A 17,175-nucleotide genomic window follows, 5' to 3' on the forward strand; every position below is an offset into this window, starting at 1 on the left:
GTATAAGGGCTGGATTACTTGACAGAGAGAACTTGTTGCGAAGGGGAGAGCCTCGTGATACATCAGAGAGAGTGTATTTTGTTACAAAATACAGCACTGAAGCAGAGAACATTAATAGAATAATTAAAATTAATTGGTGAATCATCCAAAGTGATACGCTTCTACGCCAAGTCTTTCCTGAGCCACCAGTCATAAGCTTTAAGAGATGTCCGACCCTAAATGACAAATTAGTCCACAGTTATCTTCCGGGTGACTCTCAAAACTTGTCTTGACCACAAACCCAAGGGCTCTTTTAAATGTAACCATTGCAACCATTGCAGTAATATTGCACAGAAGAAGTATTTTGTTGACACTCCACAAGATGGAGTATTACGTCAAGCATTTCATTAACTGTAAAACCACTCAAGACCGCTTAGCGGAACACAAGTATGCAATATGGGTAGGCAATGAAGACTACCCCATGGCAAGGCACTACAAGTCCCTACACCATGGCAACCCTGCCTCCCTACAAGCTATGGGTATTGATCATATTCCGGCCTCTATTAGAAAAGGGGACGTCTTAAACAGTTAAACCAAAGGGAAAGTAGTTAATTTATAAACTACAGGCCACTAAATACCCTGGTTTAAATGAAGATATGGATTTACAAACTACAGGCCACTAAATACCCTGGTTTAAATGACAATATGGATTGCTCACCCTTCCTGTAGGGATGTGATGGGTCTATGTGCTGTCATCTAGTGGACATTTTGCTCAATTGCCCTCAGCTATGTTTAGACTGTTGTTGTTCATGTTTGCTGTGTTCTAGTGTACTATGGAATATATTGCTTTCTTATTCTTGACACTTCTCCCAGTCATATTTAAGGTTAGAACTACCTTTTGGTGTTCTAATACTTCTAGATACTTGGAGTTGTAGTTTTATGATAACATAGCTACAGTATTTAACCTTTTAATGTGTAAAGTATTGCTTACTAGGTGTGTCCAATTAATTGTGTAACCACTCCCTCTTCCAATTAGGGCTAATTGGAAAAGCTGTTCAAAAGAGGACATTGTATTGCTTTTTTTTTGTACTCCCTGATGAAGGCCATGCAGCCGACAAAAAACATTGTTTCTATTGAACATGCCATACTAATAAAGGCATTTTAATTAATTATATGAAGAGTGCCTTGGTCCTCCTTTATTTTTGATGACCAATTTACCCCTTTTACCAAAGAGCACCTTCTATCTACCAAAATGCACTATTGTGTACCTTAGCAGCGCTTCCCTTCCTCCTCTTTCATCTCTCAGCATGTCCAGCCCACTCATTATCTCCGCCAGTCATGGCTAGCGGGAAGGTTGCCCCCCTTTTTCTGTGGCTAAACCAACTAGGCTCGTAATTTAACAATTTTAATCGTATTTACAGATGGCATACACATTTGATATTAAGGCACATGAAAGTTCACATGTTCGAGGAGGCATCCGTGCCAAAAAACATATTTTGCTAAATATATTTTACATTCAAACAGCTTTCCTGTGAAATCGTGACTTGCGACATATGACTAGTTTCCTGAATCGGGTCACAAATGTCAAAGAGAATAACAACACACAGTTGAAACCATTTTTTAAATTGGCTCCCTTATCATCTTGGCGATCTCACCACAGAGTTACAGGGTCAGGGGGTTAAAGGGATAACATACACTTCTTCCCTTTTGACACATGACTCATATCGTGCATCCCAAAAAATACAACACTGCTGGGGCAGCGCTCTCTCTCTCTCTCCTTCTCCTGGTCCGAATCACACATATGACTACTGATAAATTATAATCTTCTTCCTAATTATCAGTGTGAACATATTACATTTATACAAAGGACAGAGGTCATTCAACCCCATTAAGTGAGTGTTTCTTTCCCTTTTCTTTCCCTGTATTTCAGACTCATTATTTAAAGACATTTCTAACATTTCAAAAAAATGTTGTACCAGGTTTACACTGGGTTTTTCAGTATATATACAGTACCAGTCAAATGTTTGGACACACCTAAAGTGTTTTTTTGTATTTTACCCCCTTTTTCTCCACAATATGATCTTGTCTCATCGCTGCAACTCCCCAACTGGCTCAGGAGGCGAAGTCATGGTCGAGTCATGCGTCCCCCGAAACATGACCTGCAAAACTGCGCTTCTTAACCCCCGCCACCAATGTGTTGGAGGAAACACTGTACACCTGACAACCGAGGTCAGCCTGCAGGCGCCCGGCCCACCACAAGGAGTCGCTAGAGCACAAAGAGCCAAGTAAAGCCCCCATCAGCCAAACCCTACCCTAACCTGGATGACGCTGGCCAATTGTGCGCCGCCCCGGAGGCCCCCCAGTATATTTCTTATCAAGAGACTTTACATATGGGCAAGCAAAACCCGGACAATAGATACTTCAGAAAATGTCCTTTGTGTGCCCTTTAAGGTGCATCCTTTCTAGCCTGGGAAAACCCCAATACAACCATATTAAACTCCACACAATAAATGAAACACAGTATTAACACCACTAACAAATATTCATAACAGGTGGGTTTATGTGTGGGTGCTGGCGTGTGTGGTAAAATGTAGGGTAAAAACAAACAAAATGGCCAGGCCTTATTTAATTTGGGAGCTCCCTAAACAGCCGGATCAGGGTACCTTTAAACTGTAAAGTACACAGTCTCAATAACTGCTCTCCTAAGGCACGTGCCTCAGGAAGCATTTCAAAGGGAGAGATACAGAATCATTGGTACATTTGGAAGTGGGCTTTCATCAGTCCTGTAAGAAAAAAATAAAAACACTTTACTTAGTTTTCACTATGCTACATCTTAGTCAGTCCTAAGATTTTCTTAAACTTAATCTCACTTCATCTTGGGCAGGAAGTCTTGATAAAAACAGAATCATACTTCAGACACATCAGATGATACAGTGTCACGTTAAGCGGAATAGGCACTTTCTATAGTAAAGAATCCAAAAGCCCCTTTCTTCTAATTTTATCATTTTGACCTGTTGCATTGACACATGTTGTCACGTTCTGCCCTTACTTCCTTTGTTTTTGAGTTCGGCCTAGTATGGTTCTCAATCAGAGGCAGCTGTCAATTGTTGTCCCTGATTGAGAATCATACTTAGGTAGCCTGGGTTTCACTTTTGGTTTGTGGGTGTTTGTTTCCATGTGAGTGTTTGGGCCACACGGTACTGTTTCGTTTTGTTCACATAGTTTATTGTTTTGTTCCAGTGTTCAGTTTGTTTATTAAAAAAGACATGAACACTTACCACACTGCACCTCTCCAGACGACATCCGTTACACATGTTCTGTACTGACTGTCCCTGTAACATCAACTAGGCAAAATATGAAACCTGTTTAACAAATCTGCTAGGTCCTTCAGAAAGTTGGTGCTAGCTTATCAGCTCAATATTCAGTACTACAGTTACACGTAATGGAAACCAGATTATTGTTTTATGTGGCATTACCTTCTTACTTAAATCACTGGTGTTACCCAAACTATAGAATTGAGTAATAATAATTGGAAATTATCAAAAACGTAGTAAGAGACAAACATACAAAATACACACACACCTCATACACAAGCAGACTCCTGTAGTCACATATACACACACACACATCCATACTCACAAACACACACACACACACACACACACACACACACACACACACACACACACACACACACACACACACACACACACACACACACACACACACACACACACACACACACAGTCAACACAGCTGTCCCATGTATACAGTATATAGACATTAAACCCAGGACACGTACCATTTATTTTATACTGTTTTTCACACTGTGTATTCATATACTGGATTCTTGACATAGCTCACTGTAATATATCTACTGCTGTACAAGTAATTCTTAGTATATATTTTTGGTGTATATACACATAGATTGCATTTGGATTACTGATAGTATTATTTAGGTTGTTATTGGATTAGTTCTGACATTTTTTATTTTTTATTTCTCGTTTTTGATTATTTGTGTTTGACATTTTACTGCACTGTGAGGATCTAGAAACACAAGCATTTTGCTGCACCCGCTATAAAATCAGCTAAACTGTGTACATGGTCAATAAGCATAGACTTTCCCTGAGGAGGAATTATTAAAATATATTTTTTAAGGGAAAGGGTTGATGAAGTCAGCTGGTAGGTGGAGCAATTGAAGTTGAAGATTCCTGATGTTTGTGACACCCATCATTTGGGCCTGGTGGGGAGTGTGGTGATAAACAGAGGTGTCAAAGTCTGTCCTTTTGAGTTTTGAATCAGTCTTTATCTGACAAAGTCATGTTATGACATTTCAGTTATCCTGTTAGAGCTTTTGTGCTGAATCTGCTGCGGTGTTTCAGGTGCCACGTTTAAGGTCATGTTGCAGAAGTGCATTCGGGAAGTTTTCAAGACCCTATGACTTTTTCCACATTTTGTTACGTTACAGCCTTATTCTAAAATGAATTAAGTTATCATTTTCCTCATCAAACTACACACAATACCCTATAATGACAAAGCAAAAACATGTTTTTAGACGTTTTTGCTTATGTAATAGAAATAAAAAACAGAAATACCTTATGTACATAAAAATTCAGACCCTTTGCTATGAGACTTGAAATTGAGCTCAGGTTCATCCTGACTCCATTGATCATCCCTGAGATGTTTCTACAACTTGATTGGAGTCCACCAGTGGTAAATTCAATTGATTGGACATGATTTGGAACACACATTTAGGTCGCACCACAGTTGACAGTGCATTTCAAAAACCAGGCCATGAAGTCGAAGGAATTGTACGCAGAGCTCCAAGACAGGATTGTGTCGAGGCACAGATCTGGGTAAGGCTACCAAACCATTTCTGCAGCATTGGAGGTCCCCAAGGACACAGTGGCCTTCATCATTCTTAATAAATGGAAGAAGTTTGTAATCACCAAGACTCTTCTTAGAGCTGGCCGCCCGGCCAAAATGAACTATCGGGGGAGAAGTGCCTTAGTCGGGGAGGTGACAAAAAACCCAATGGTCACTCAGGACAGAGCTCCAGAGTTGCTCTGTGGAGATGGCAGACGGAAGCCACTCCTCAGTAAAAGGCACATGACAGCCCACTTGGAGTTTCCCAAAAGGCACATAAAGACTATCAGACCAGGAGAAACAAAATTATCTGGTCTGATGAAACAAAGTTTGAACTCTTTGGCCTGAATGCCAAGTGTCACATCTGAAGGAAACCTGGCACCATCCCTACGGTGAAGCATGGTGGTGGCCGTTTCATGCTGTGGGGATGTTTTTCAGCGGCAGGGACTGGGAGACTAGTCAGGATCGAGGGAAAGATGAATGGAGCAAAGTACAGAGAGATCCCTGATGAAAACCTGCTCCAGAGCACTCAGGACTGGGGTGAGGGTTCACCTTCCAACAGGACAACAACCATAGCACACAGCCAAGACATTGCAGGAGTGGCTTCGGGACAAGTCTCTGGATGTCTTTGAGTGGCCCAGCCAGAGCCTGAATTTGAACCCGATCGAACATCTCTCAAGAGACCTGAATATAGCTGTGCTGCGACGCTCCCCATCCAACCTGACAGAGCTTGAGAGGATCTATAGAGAAGAATGGGAGAAACTCACCAAATACAGGTGTGCCAAGCTTGTAGCGTCATACCCAAGAAGACTTGAGGCTGTAATTGCTGCCAAAGGTGCTTCAATAAAGTACTGAGGATAGGCTGAATACTTGTGTAAATGTTATATTTGTATTTTTAATACATTTGCAAACATTGCTAAAAACCTATTTTGATTTGTCATTATGGGGCACATTGTGTAGATTGATGAGGAAAAAAATATATTTAATACATTTTAGAATAAATGGATTACTGCAACTCGCTGTTGGCTGGGCTCCCTGCCTGTGCCATTAAACCCCTACAACTCATCCAGAACGCCGCAGCCCGTCTGGTGTTCAACCTTCCCAAGTTCTCTCACGTCACCCCGCTCCTCCGCTCTCTCCACTGGCTTCCAGTTGAAGCTCGCATCCGCTACAAGACCATGGTGCTTGCCTACGGAGCTGTGAGGGGAACGGCAGCTCAGTACCTCCAGGCTCTGATCAGGCCCTACACCCAAACAAGGGCACTGCGTTCATCCACCTCTGGCCTGCTCGCCTCCCTACCACTGAGGAAGTACAGTTCCCGCTCAGCCCAGTCAAAACTGTTCGCTGCTCTGGCCCCCCAATGGTGGAACAAACTCCCTCACGACGCCAGGACAGCGCAGTCAATCACCACCTTCCGGAGACACCTGAAACCCCACCTCTTTAAGGAATACCTAGGATAGGATAAAGTAATCCTTCTCACCCCCCCCCCCTTAAAAGATTTAGATGCACTATTGTAAAGTGGCTGTTCCACTGGATGTCATAAGGTGAATGCACCAATTTGTAAGTTGCTCTGGATAAGAGCGTCTGCTAAATGACTTAAATGTAAAATGTAAATGTAATAAGACTGTAATGTAACAAAATGTGGAACCAAGTCAAGGGATCTGAATAATTTTCAAATGCACTGTATAGGAGGGAGATTCCAAGATGTGGGAAGTGTCAAGGAGAGCATGGTACAGAGGATTGTATAGTCTTGGTGGAAATAGTACTGTTTGTCAACTGTAAGGGTACCCATATTGCTGGGGATCTGAAGTCTCCGGTGCGAGAGAAGCAGTTTGAGGTGACCAGAGTCAGAGTCGTGCAGAAGGTGTTGTATGCTGAGGCAGTGAAGAAAGTAGAGGAGCGTGGGTAATGGTTGAGGGATCCTGAGAGGATCGCTTTTAGTAGTAGATCTCTACCAGCACAGAGGGATATGCCTACGAGTGATATATGCTTCATTAAGGTTGGCTTCTTAGTGTTCATAGCAACGGTCCTCAACTGTTCTGCATAAATAGAATGGAAATCATTGAAAATTGATGTTGTGATGGCAGCTGCAGAGAAGTATTTGGGTGTACGAGATTGGACTTCAGAAGAGTTCCAGGATGTGTTGAGTGGTGGTGTCTCATCCTCCCAGGCTGTTGGCATTGTGCAGGAGCAGATCGGCTAAAAAGGGAAAGGGAACCTAGCCAGTTGTACAACTGAATGTCTTCAGATGTAATGTGTCTTCCGCATTTAACCCAACCCCTCGGTATCAGAGAGGTGTGGGGGGCTGCCTTAATTGACATCCACATCTTCAGTGCCCGGGGAACAGTGGGTTAACTGCCTTGCTCAGGGGCAGAAGGACATATTTTTACCTTGTCAGCTCAGATTTATACTATAGTCCAGTTGGAAAATGTAGGTTGTGGTGGCAGCTGCAGAGAGGTATTTGGTTGTGCGAGACTTGACATCAGAAGAGTTACAGGGGGTGTTAAGTGGTGATGTCCCATCCTTTCAGGTTGTTGGCATGAGGTAGGACTAAATATATTTAAAAAGTAGAGTGTTTTGTATTTAACTACGCAGTCAGTTAAGAACAAATTCTTATTTACAATGACGGCCTATCCAGCCAAACCCTAACCCGGGCGATGGTGGGCCAATTGTGCGCCATCCTATGGGACTCCCAATCATGGCTGGTTGTCATACAGCCTGAAATTGAAACACGGTCTATAGTGATGCATCTAGCACTGAGATGCAGTGCCTTAGACTGTTGCGCCACTCGGGAGCCCTTGATATGTAGGGTGGTATTTAATTTAAATATTTTTTAAATGTCAATTTTGGGCGAGTTAGATGGTAGGGTATTTGTTTATTTATTTTTTTAAGCAAAGTATACGGGAGTTGTACTCCAGTCCAGTAGGTGTAGGTAATGCAACACATATTGGATGCCAACCGCCCTTATAAACCTCATCGAAGAAGAAGTCAGCCGGTTCGTATGACGTAACAGTTCTTACCGGAAGTTAAAAAATACACAACATAGATGGCGGCGTCCAGCGAGACAATGTTGAAAAAACCACACGTGGGGAAAAAGAGAAAGGTAAAGGTCTACATTTACGACACCACGTTTACAAATAGATTACTTACGCCAGATCAGCTAATGTAGCTATATTCTACTCTCGGTCCTACTTTTTTGATCCCGCAACTCTGATTAAAGGCTACACACTGATTGTAGCTCTGATCCCCTATCCAATTTTCTCAACGCTTTCAGTAACATTACACTGCTAACGATTTAGTGACTGCAGCAGTTTCTCAAAACTCGTTGCTTGCTTGCCATTTTGTTGATACGTTTTCAATTGTTTGGGATAAAGAGTATACAACTGAAATCCCTTTACTTTTAGCTAGCTACTCTGTCTTCTTGAGGGCTAACGTTAGTAATGTAAGCGTCGATGACGCTACTGTCTAGCTACCACTGAAACTGGTGAAAAGGCATCTGAAAAAGTTACTTCTCTGTAAGATTTGAAGGATGTTCGTAATATGTATAATGGACAGCATGTAAAAAAATCCAGCCTGCTCCAATTAATGTGTTATTTGACTTAATGATCGATATCTGTTTGTTCTGCAATCAGCCTCCAACGAGATACTGGGAGGGCACAGAGGAAGATGGGAAGAATGATGGAAAGAAACAGAAAGAAGGGGACAACAATGAACAGACTCCGCAACAAAATAACACTAGGACAAAGAAAGGAGGAAAGCGAGGAGGAAAGCGAGGAGGAGCAGGAAAAAAGGTCATATCAGGGGTAAGTGGTAGGTCAATCTGTAGCACTGAAGATTCTTGAAATGTTTCACCCTATCCTTTCAGAATGCGTTTTTCATGAATGTTTAATTCAATCCCACAGAAATCAGATCCATTCCCAGGCTCAGCACCTGTCCCTGAAGAGAAGTTGAAAAAATTCAAGAGGGGAGTGAAGGGAGAACTGGTGAGGCATTTTTGAATACACATTCACCAAGACATTCTGCCAGAATAATGTCACTTACTAATTTTGAAAATATACCATTGTTTTGTACATGTACTGTAACTTCAGTAAGTTGCAAGGTTTTTCCCCATCCCTCTCTCCCCAGCCCCCTCGGCCACAGTACAAGCTCAGAGATGTGGTCATTCGATCAGAGGCTGCCTCCGACCTGGCCCAGAAGCAAAATGCACGATATGACCTTATGCTCCCAGAGGATGCTGGGTAATGTCAATATATTTGCAGGGCCAAGTTTAGTAGACAAAAATGGCTGTCCCGCTATATTCTCTGCAACTTTCTGTTTTTCTCTCGTCTTAGGTTCCTGGAGGGAGACGAAGATGAGGACACATGCACCATCTCACAGGATGACATCGTTGATGCTGTGGATATTACCGCAGGGGCAAAGGTGAGACTCTGAGGGGGCAATAGCTAGGTTTCCATCCAATTGGCGACAGATTTTCATGCAAATATGCATATTTTCGCAGCAGTGCTGTGTTTCCACTAAACAGACTTGTTGCAGATAAAAATCAGTGCGTGATGATGTTGTGTGCGCACAGTTTACTTTTTCACTTTTCATGTACCGAATAAAAGTCTAGATTTCAATGTTTCCATCGTATTTTCAACTCAACTAATAGTTTTGTCACACAGCGAGAATATTCTTATTTGTGAAACGGCAGTCAAACATCGACAATGTCACCAGAATAAGACCCTTGATATTTATTGGAGCATCGAGCTCATCACCAATCAATCAAAGGTATTTATAAAGCCTTTTGTGCATCAGCTGATGTCACAAAGTGCTGTACAGAAACCCAGCCTAACCCCCCCCCAAACAGCAAACAATACAGGTATAGAAGCACAGTGGCTAGGAAAAACTCCCTAGAAAGGCCACAACCTAGGAAGAAACCTAGAGGAACCAGGCTATGAGGGGTGGCCAGTCCTCTTCTGGCTGTGCCGGGAGGAGATTATAACAGAGAACCTGGCCAAGATATTCAAATGTTCATAGATGACCAGCACGGGTTAATAATAATAATCACAGTAGTTGTCAAGGGTGCAGCAAGTCAGCACCTCAGGAGTAAATGTCAGTTGGCTTCAATATCCCTGTATTCTACCACCATTGAGCAACGCACTTTACCCCTAAGTGCTCCAGAGGCGCTGCTCTGCCACAACCCCTGTGCTGCTCCCTGTGTGTCTGTGTCAGGTAGGGTACTGTGATGTTAAAAAATAATGAATATCCATGCAAATGGACCAATAAATCAAGTAGTATTATTATTGTTTTCTAACTCTGTCACTCTCTCCCTCCACAGTACTTTAGCCTGACCCTGTCTCAGTTTGGGCCTTACCGACTGGATTACAGCAAGACTGGGCGGTCAGTTTCATGTTCTGTTTGTTGAGTGTTCTGTGCAAGCAGGTCAGATATTCTGTTTGTGCTTTTATTGTTAGAGCTGGATTTTCTGGGTAAATTCATTGTGATTAGTTGTTTTAGTCCTGCGAAGTCTGATGTTTTGTATGTGTGTGTTCCCTCTATTCCAGACACCTGCTGCTTGGTGGCAGGAGAGGTCATGTGACCTGCCTGGACTGGCAGTCCAAACAGTTGATGTGTGAGATGAATGTGATGGAGACAGTCAATGACGTAAAGTGAGTACACACACTTACATTCACACACTCATTTACATTCAATTTTAGGCATACTTTCCTCCTCCCATTGACTCATCCTTATCTGTAATTTTCTGTGTCCACTAGGTGGCTCCACAGTGAGGCTTTGTTTGCAGTGGCTCAGAAGAAGTGGCTGTATATCTATGACAACAAGGGCATCGAGCTCCACTGCATCCGCAAGTTCAACGATGTTCTCCGCATGCAGTTTCTCCCCTACCACTTCCTGCTGGCTACAGCAGTGTGTAAACTTATACTAACGTTGCAATATGTGTGTGTGTCATTGGAATCAATTGTGAAATTAGTGATTTGTGAATCAAGATGTAGGTAAGCTCTGGGGGTTACACAAGTCTTCAGGTCTCAGGTTACTTGTCTCGGATTACTCGACACAACAGGTGAGTGTAGTCTCACCCGTGAACTCATCCTGTCTCTCTCTACCCCCCTGTCTTGCTACCTCTCCTCCTCCAGAGTGCGACAGGCTTCCTGCAGTACTTGGACGTGTCAGTGGGTAAGGAGGTGGTGGCCATCTGCACCAAGGCTGGCCGGCTGGATGTGATGGCCCATAACCCTCACAATGCCATCATCCACCTGGGCCACTCCAACGGCACTGTCACCCTCTGGACGCCAAACCAGAGAGAGCCACTTGTCAAGATGCTCTGCCACCAGGGGGGTGTGCGCTCTGTCGCCGTTGACAAGACTGGCACGTGAGTCCTAGTCAAAGACATAATATAGCTCTGGTTTTGTTATGAGTGGATTTGGTCTCTCGGCCATTGAAAAGGTGGTTATGTTGTGCAGTGTAGCTGTTGTATTCAATATGATATCCACATTTGGGTCAGTGTTTTGTGATTGGTCTTTGCTCGTGTACTTCCCTAAAATGTCCAGCAGGGGGCTGTCCTGTAACACTCTTCTGTCTGTGCAGGTACATGGTGACCTCTGGCATGGACAAGAAGCTGAAGGTGTATGACATCAGAGCCTACCGGCCCCTGCAATCCTACTTCCTGCCTGCGGGAGCTTCCTGCCTGTCTCTGAGTCAGAGGGGTCTGCTGTCCGCCGCCACAGGAGACATAGTCCAGGTCATACATGTGCTTCTAATTTTGCCTATGTTTTTGTCCCATGCCTTTTGTATTTCACTGTGGTCTTCTTGACACTGCTATTCCATAGTTCCATTCCAGCAAGCCATGGTAACACCTCAGAACTATATTGACCTATATTGTCCACTGAATCTTGAACCAAGCATACTAATGGAATTGACAGAACTGGAACCGGAACACAAATACTCATTACTCGTGGAGAGAATGGATTGCTCTGAGGCAGCAATATGGTGCCCAGCTCTAACGCTGTCCAAACTCTCTGTACTTTTCCTGACCCAGTTTTTTTTTTACACTGAGTACTCTTTAAATGAAAAAATTTCCCAAAACCACTCATTCCTTTTAATTTACAGTGTTAAATAACACTGAGGAGAATCTTTTTTTGTGAACAAATGTTTAATTTTGGTGTTATAAGGTTGTTAGCAACATGGAACATTGCGCGAATCTGCAGCTCAAGTCGAAGACAAAATCCACAATGCTCTCTCTTTGGGCTGCTGTCTTGAGAAATTCTATAGGAAGAGAGACTGCAAAGATTTTAGCACCACGAATGGTACAGAGTTGAAAGCTTAACAAACATAATCGGGTCTCTACTTTTATAGAAAAGTACAACCACTTTTGTCTCAGTGGCAGTTTAGCAGATGTGTGGAACATTGTGTAAAAGGCGATTGGTTTGTCTTTTCAGATAACTGCATTTGTTGCAGTTCACACTATAATGTGCTCCTTCCTGCAAGGTTCCACACAGCTGACTTCATGCAGATAGTAAACCCACGGGATGTCTCGCATACTGCAGTCCCACCTAAATGGATCGTAGCTATACGCCCAGTCACAAACGTGTCTTTGTGTATCAGGTTAGAAAAAAACACTAGCAGATAACAAGCGACTAAGCAGTAAAACATGTAGAAAATTATGTAATTTTCTACAACACCGCCTAGCTATCTATCAAGAAAAACGTTGCTACACACAATAATACCAAAGACAATATCAGCATGTAACGTAGCTAGTTATCAAGGAGTGAATGGGAGTCTATTGGGCGATAGCACAAAAAAAAAACATTAGCACGAATCTCACCACAATGAACTTGATACCTGTAGTATTGTATAGCTTTAGAATCGTGGCATCACATACTTTTTAATTGTTTTAATTTGACCTTTATTTAACCAGGCAAGTCAGTTAAGAACATATTCTTATTTTCAATGACGGCCTGGGAACAGTGGGTTAACTGCCTGTTCAGGGGCAGAACGACAGATTTGTACCTTGTCAGCTCGGGGGTTTGAACTCACAACCTTCCGGTTACTAGTCCAACGCTCTAACCACTAGGCTACGCTGCCGCCCCACTTGAGGAAAATAGGGACGTTTCTTGACATATACACTGACTTTGAGAAGGGATTGCGTGACGATTAGTTAAGCAACCTCGTGACAACAACATGAACGCGGTTGGTCGACAGTATGCTGGGTGGGGTGTTATAAGTTCCTTCATTCATTGGATTCCTATCTCCTTTCTATAATATCTCTGGCAACGGCACCATGCAATGCACACTGGACTAGAGGCAGACAAATAGGCAAAAATGTGCGAGACCCTCCGTTAAATAAATCATTTCTCGGGGTAGGAATATCGCAAAAATACGATCAATGCCACATTCAAGAGAAGACAACCTCCCGTGTTATGACAGCGACCTGTGTTTAAATCTGACATGTATGATATGTTTTTGTGATCTAAAAGTCGCATTCCTATTAACTTCCAGTGTAGTGAGAGCGACTTTATCACAGTGCTACGTCACACCGGCTTGAACGCCAATAACTCAGATACACATGAAAACGTGAAATGACCCAGAGAATCGATAGAACATCCCTCAGAGATGCACAAAAACAATATAACATTCAAAATGGGTGAACCTTTCCTTTAATGTCTGTCTTGAGTGTTTCTCTGTTGGAACCTCTGTGCTCATGTTGATATCTCTGTGGTCACGTTGTCTGTGTGTAGGTGTACAGAGATGTGTGGGGCATCCCAGTGACCAAGCCCTACATGGCCCACAGGGCAAAGGGCTCGGTGTGGGGTGTGCACTTCTGCCCCTTTGAGGATGTCCTAGGGGTGGGCCATGGAGAGGGCTTCACTAGCATGGTCGTACCAGGTCAGAATGAAATTCGGATTCAAATTCAATCCATATTCACCTTCCTGTGTGGCATGTACAATTGATCTACATTCTGAGTGACCCCAACCCTGGTGAACAGTCTCTAACTCCATGCTCTCTCTCTGCCATTAGGTGCTGGCGAGCCCAACTTTGACGGTCTGGATGCCAACCCGTACCGCAGTGCCAAGCAGAGGCAGGAGTGGGAGGTCAAAGCCCTACTAGAGAAGATCCAGCCAGAACTGATTGGCCTGGACCCTAGCCAGCTCAGCCAGGTGGACCACTCCACCTGGGAACAGAAACATGAGGACAGGGTCCAAGTACTGGTGAGTACTACCAAGGGATGGAAGCAGTTTATCAGAGGGATATTGCATATTGAGAATTAAGATGGTGACAAATCTGAACTTTTTCATAAATCATGCATTGTTGTTGTGTGTGTGGTTTGATTTCAGGGCTTTGACCCGCTGGCCAAGGAGAAGTTTACACCAAGGTTAAAGACCAAAGGTCGGAGTTCAAGTGGAAAAGTGGAAAAGCGCAAGAAGCAAGTGGCACATGAGGACCAGAGGGTGAGGTCTATTACTACAAAAACACCATGCAATTTATATGGAATTATGTCTTCATTATTTCATCTTTTGATATTTTACTAATTATGTGCATCTCCCTTGGTCTTTCTGCTTCCTACCCTCTCTTGGTGGCTTTCCTCCACTCAGGATGTGATCAGGCAAACAGTAGAAGACAGGATGAAGATGGATAAAGAGAGGAAGGAGAAAGAGAAGAAAAAGGCAGCAGCAGCTGGTCAGAAGTCTGCTCTGGACAGATTCAGGAAGTAAGACCGAGGGACCTGTGTGTGTGTAGACGCCTCTGTGGGAATGAGCGTTGACCTTTCAGATAAAGGGCACATTCTGAGTATGGGACATGTTCCTCCGAAGCCCAGCCAGCAGGCTCCAACAGCCACTGCAGACACACAGAACATGCATACCAAACTGTATGAGATGACTTGGAACTGCATCATAATCGGTGCTCTGAGCTCATTCTGTGACATTTATAAACTGTCAGTGTATTTCATATCAAAATCTAATTTTATTGGTCACATACACATAGTCAGCAGTTGTTATTGCGGATGCAGTAAAATGCTGTCAGTGTATTTATGCCAGTTGGAAAGGCTGTCATTAAGTCATATCACCTTCTCTATTGTGACAATTATGATGGGGGTTTTCAGCACAGTTTAATACTGTTTCTATATTTTTTAAAAACATGTCATTTGTGAAATAAAAAACATTTGTTCACAAAACAATGTGTGTTGTATTGACCAGTCCTTTTCCATCAGTGGCAAAAGATTCCATATTCTACCTCTATAATGTTTCAATTTACTTTAATGTAATGCTACAGACCGGGAAGTCAAAAGTAGGATGAAATGTCGTCTATCCCCGTTGCTCTCTTTCGGTCTGCTGGAAAGCAAAAACCAACCATCAGTTTTATCTACACAAACACTACTACGACTGACTACTACCAGCATGTCATATCAGTGCGGCATACTAGCACAGCTTTACTAATGTTTTTTTTTAGAAATCACTAAACAAAATGCATACTTATTGATATTTAGATTCTTCCACAGTCTTAGAACATTGGGATAAAATGTTCTGATGTGAACGTGAACATTCTTATTACGCCTTGATAGTTTTTAGTTATTTTTTTACTTTCCACGCCAACTCTCTCATACGGGTTTACTAAAACGTGTGTATAACGAGGGGGACTGATCCCTGTCGAGTACATAATTTGGGAAGGGGCATCGTCTCAGAATGATGGGTGCTGTAGTTGTGCTGGTGTTGCTATTCTGTGTCTGGAGCACAGGCTCAGGGTGAGAATGAAACTACTACAACAATTCAAGTTGACTGACTGTAAAGAGCTGATAGACTTGGTGCACAACCAGGGAATCACAGTGGTGGAATAGAGAGTGGAGCTGAGGAACATGGAGGTCAGACTGGGACAGTGGAGGAGCTGAAGAGAAACAATGCAGCCCATCAGCACACCTGTCAGCCATAGAGTTCTGACTGAATGTAAGTGAAAGCCAGGTGGTGGAGCTGAGTGCTGCTAAGACCGTACTGCAGTGCCATACGAACAAGGTGGAGGAACGAGAGAATGCAGCCTTGGACTGGGTGACAGTGAGAATGATGTAGAGGAGCTGAAGAAATACCCTCAGAGGCCAGAGTGACAGCCTGGTGGAAGAGCTGAAGAAAGAAAAGACCACCTGGGAGGCCAGAGTGACAGCCAGGTGGAAGAGCTGAAGAAAGAAAAGACCACCTGGGAGGCCAGAGTGACAGACAGCTGGAAGAGCTGAAGAAAGAAAAGACCACCTGGGAGGCCAGAGTGACAGCCAGTGAGAGCCAGGCGGAAGGGCTGAAGAAAGAAAAGACCACCTGGGAGGCCAGAGTGACAGCCAGTGAGAGCCAGGCGGAAGAGCTGAAGAAAGAAAAGACCACCTGGGAGGCCAGAGTGACAGCCAGTGAGAGCCAGGTGGAAGAACTGAAGAAAGAAAAGACCACCTGGGAGGCCAGAGTGACAGCCAGGTGGAAGAGCTGAAGAAAGAAAAGACTACCTGGGAGGCCAGAGTGACAGCCAGTGAGAGCCAGGCGGAAGAGCTGAAGAAAGAAAAGACCACCTGGGAGGCCAGAGTGACAGCCAGTGAGAGCCAGGTGGAAGAACTGAAGAAAGAAAAGACCACCTGGGAGGCCAGAGTGACAGCCAGGGGGAAGAGCTGAAGAAAGAAAAGACCACCTGGGAGGCCAGAGTGACAGCCAGTGAGAGCCAGGGGGAAGAACTGAAGAAAGAAAAGACCACCTGGGAGGCCAGAGTGACAGCCAGGTGGAAGAGCTGAAGAAAGAAAAGACCACCTGGGAGGCCAGAGTGACAGCCAGTGAGAGCCAGGGGGAAGAACTGAAGAAAGAAAAGACCACCTGGGAGGCCAGAGTGACAGCCAGTGAGAGCCAGGGGGAAGAACTGAAGAAAGAAAAGACCACCTGGGAGGCCAGAGTGACAGCCAGTGAGAGCCAGGTGGAAGAACTGAAGAAAGAAAAGACCACCTGGGAGGCCAGAGTGACAGCCAGTGAGAGCCAGGTGGAAGAGCTGAAGAGTGAACACAGATCACACGTGGCATTCTCTGCTGGCTTGGGTGACAGCATTGTAAGCCCCTTCAACATTGAGACATCACTGGTCTGCAGCAGAGTCTTCGCCAACATAGGCACAGCCTACAACCCAACTACAGGTATCATCACGAGTGAAAGGAGTCTTACCTCAGATTCACAGCCTGCGATCGGCATGCTTCTGCTGTAATGGGTGTAAGGTTATATAAGAATGTCCAGTCAATGATTTGGAATGGATCAACCACAATGGGAGTAATGAATTTGTGACTAGAGGCTTTGGAGCTGGGGAAGGGGGATGTGGTCTACCTGCATC

At 43.9% G+C, this 17,175-nt stretch overlaps 1 protein-coding gene across 1 annotated transcript; it reads left to right on the plus strand.

Moving 5' to 3' along the window:
• The first annotated feature begins 7,845 nt into the window (after positions 1–7,845).
• Positions 7,846–15,016, plus strand: wdr46 (WD repeat domain 46). The gene is made up of 14 exons (XM_035755769.1): positions 7,846–7,948; positions 8,478–8,648; positions 8,748–8,828; positions 8,971–9,083; positions 9,177–9,264; positions 10,163–10,224; positions 10,389–10,493; positions 10,599–10,749; positions 10,977–11,212; positions 11,428–11,581; positions 13,578–13,725; positions 13,858–14,048; positions 14,175–14,288; positions 14,433–15,016. The coding sequence occupies exons 1-14, from the start codon at positions 7,892–7,894 to the stop codon at positions 14,550–14,552; spliced, it is 1,791 nt and encodes a 596-aa protein (XP_035611662.1). The 5' UTR covers positions 7,846–7,891; the 3' UTR covers positions 14,553–15,016.
• Positions 15,017–17,175: the final 2,159 nt, after the last annotated feature.

Source organism: Oncorhynchus keta, chromosome 27 (genome assembly GCF_023373465.1).
Source record: "Oncorhynchus keta strain PuntledgeMale-10-30-2019 chromosome 27, Oket_V2, whole genome shotgun sequence".
NCBI lineage: Eukaryota > Metazoa > Chordata > Actinopteri > Salmoniformes > Salmonidae > Oncorhynchus > Oncorhynchus keta.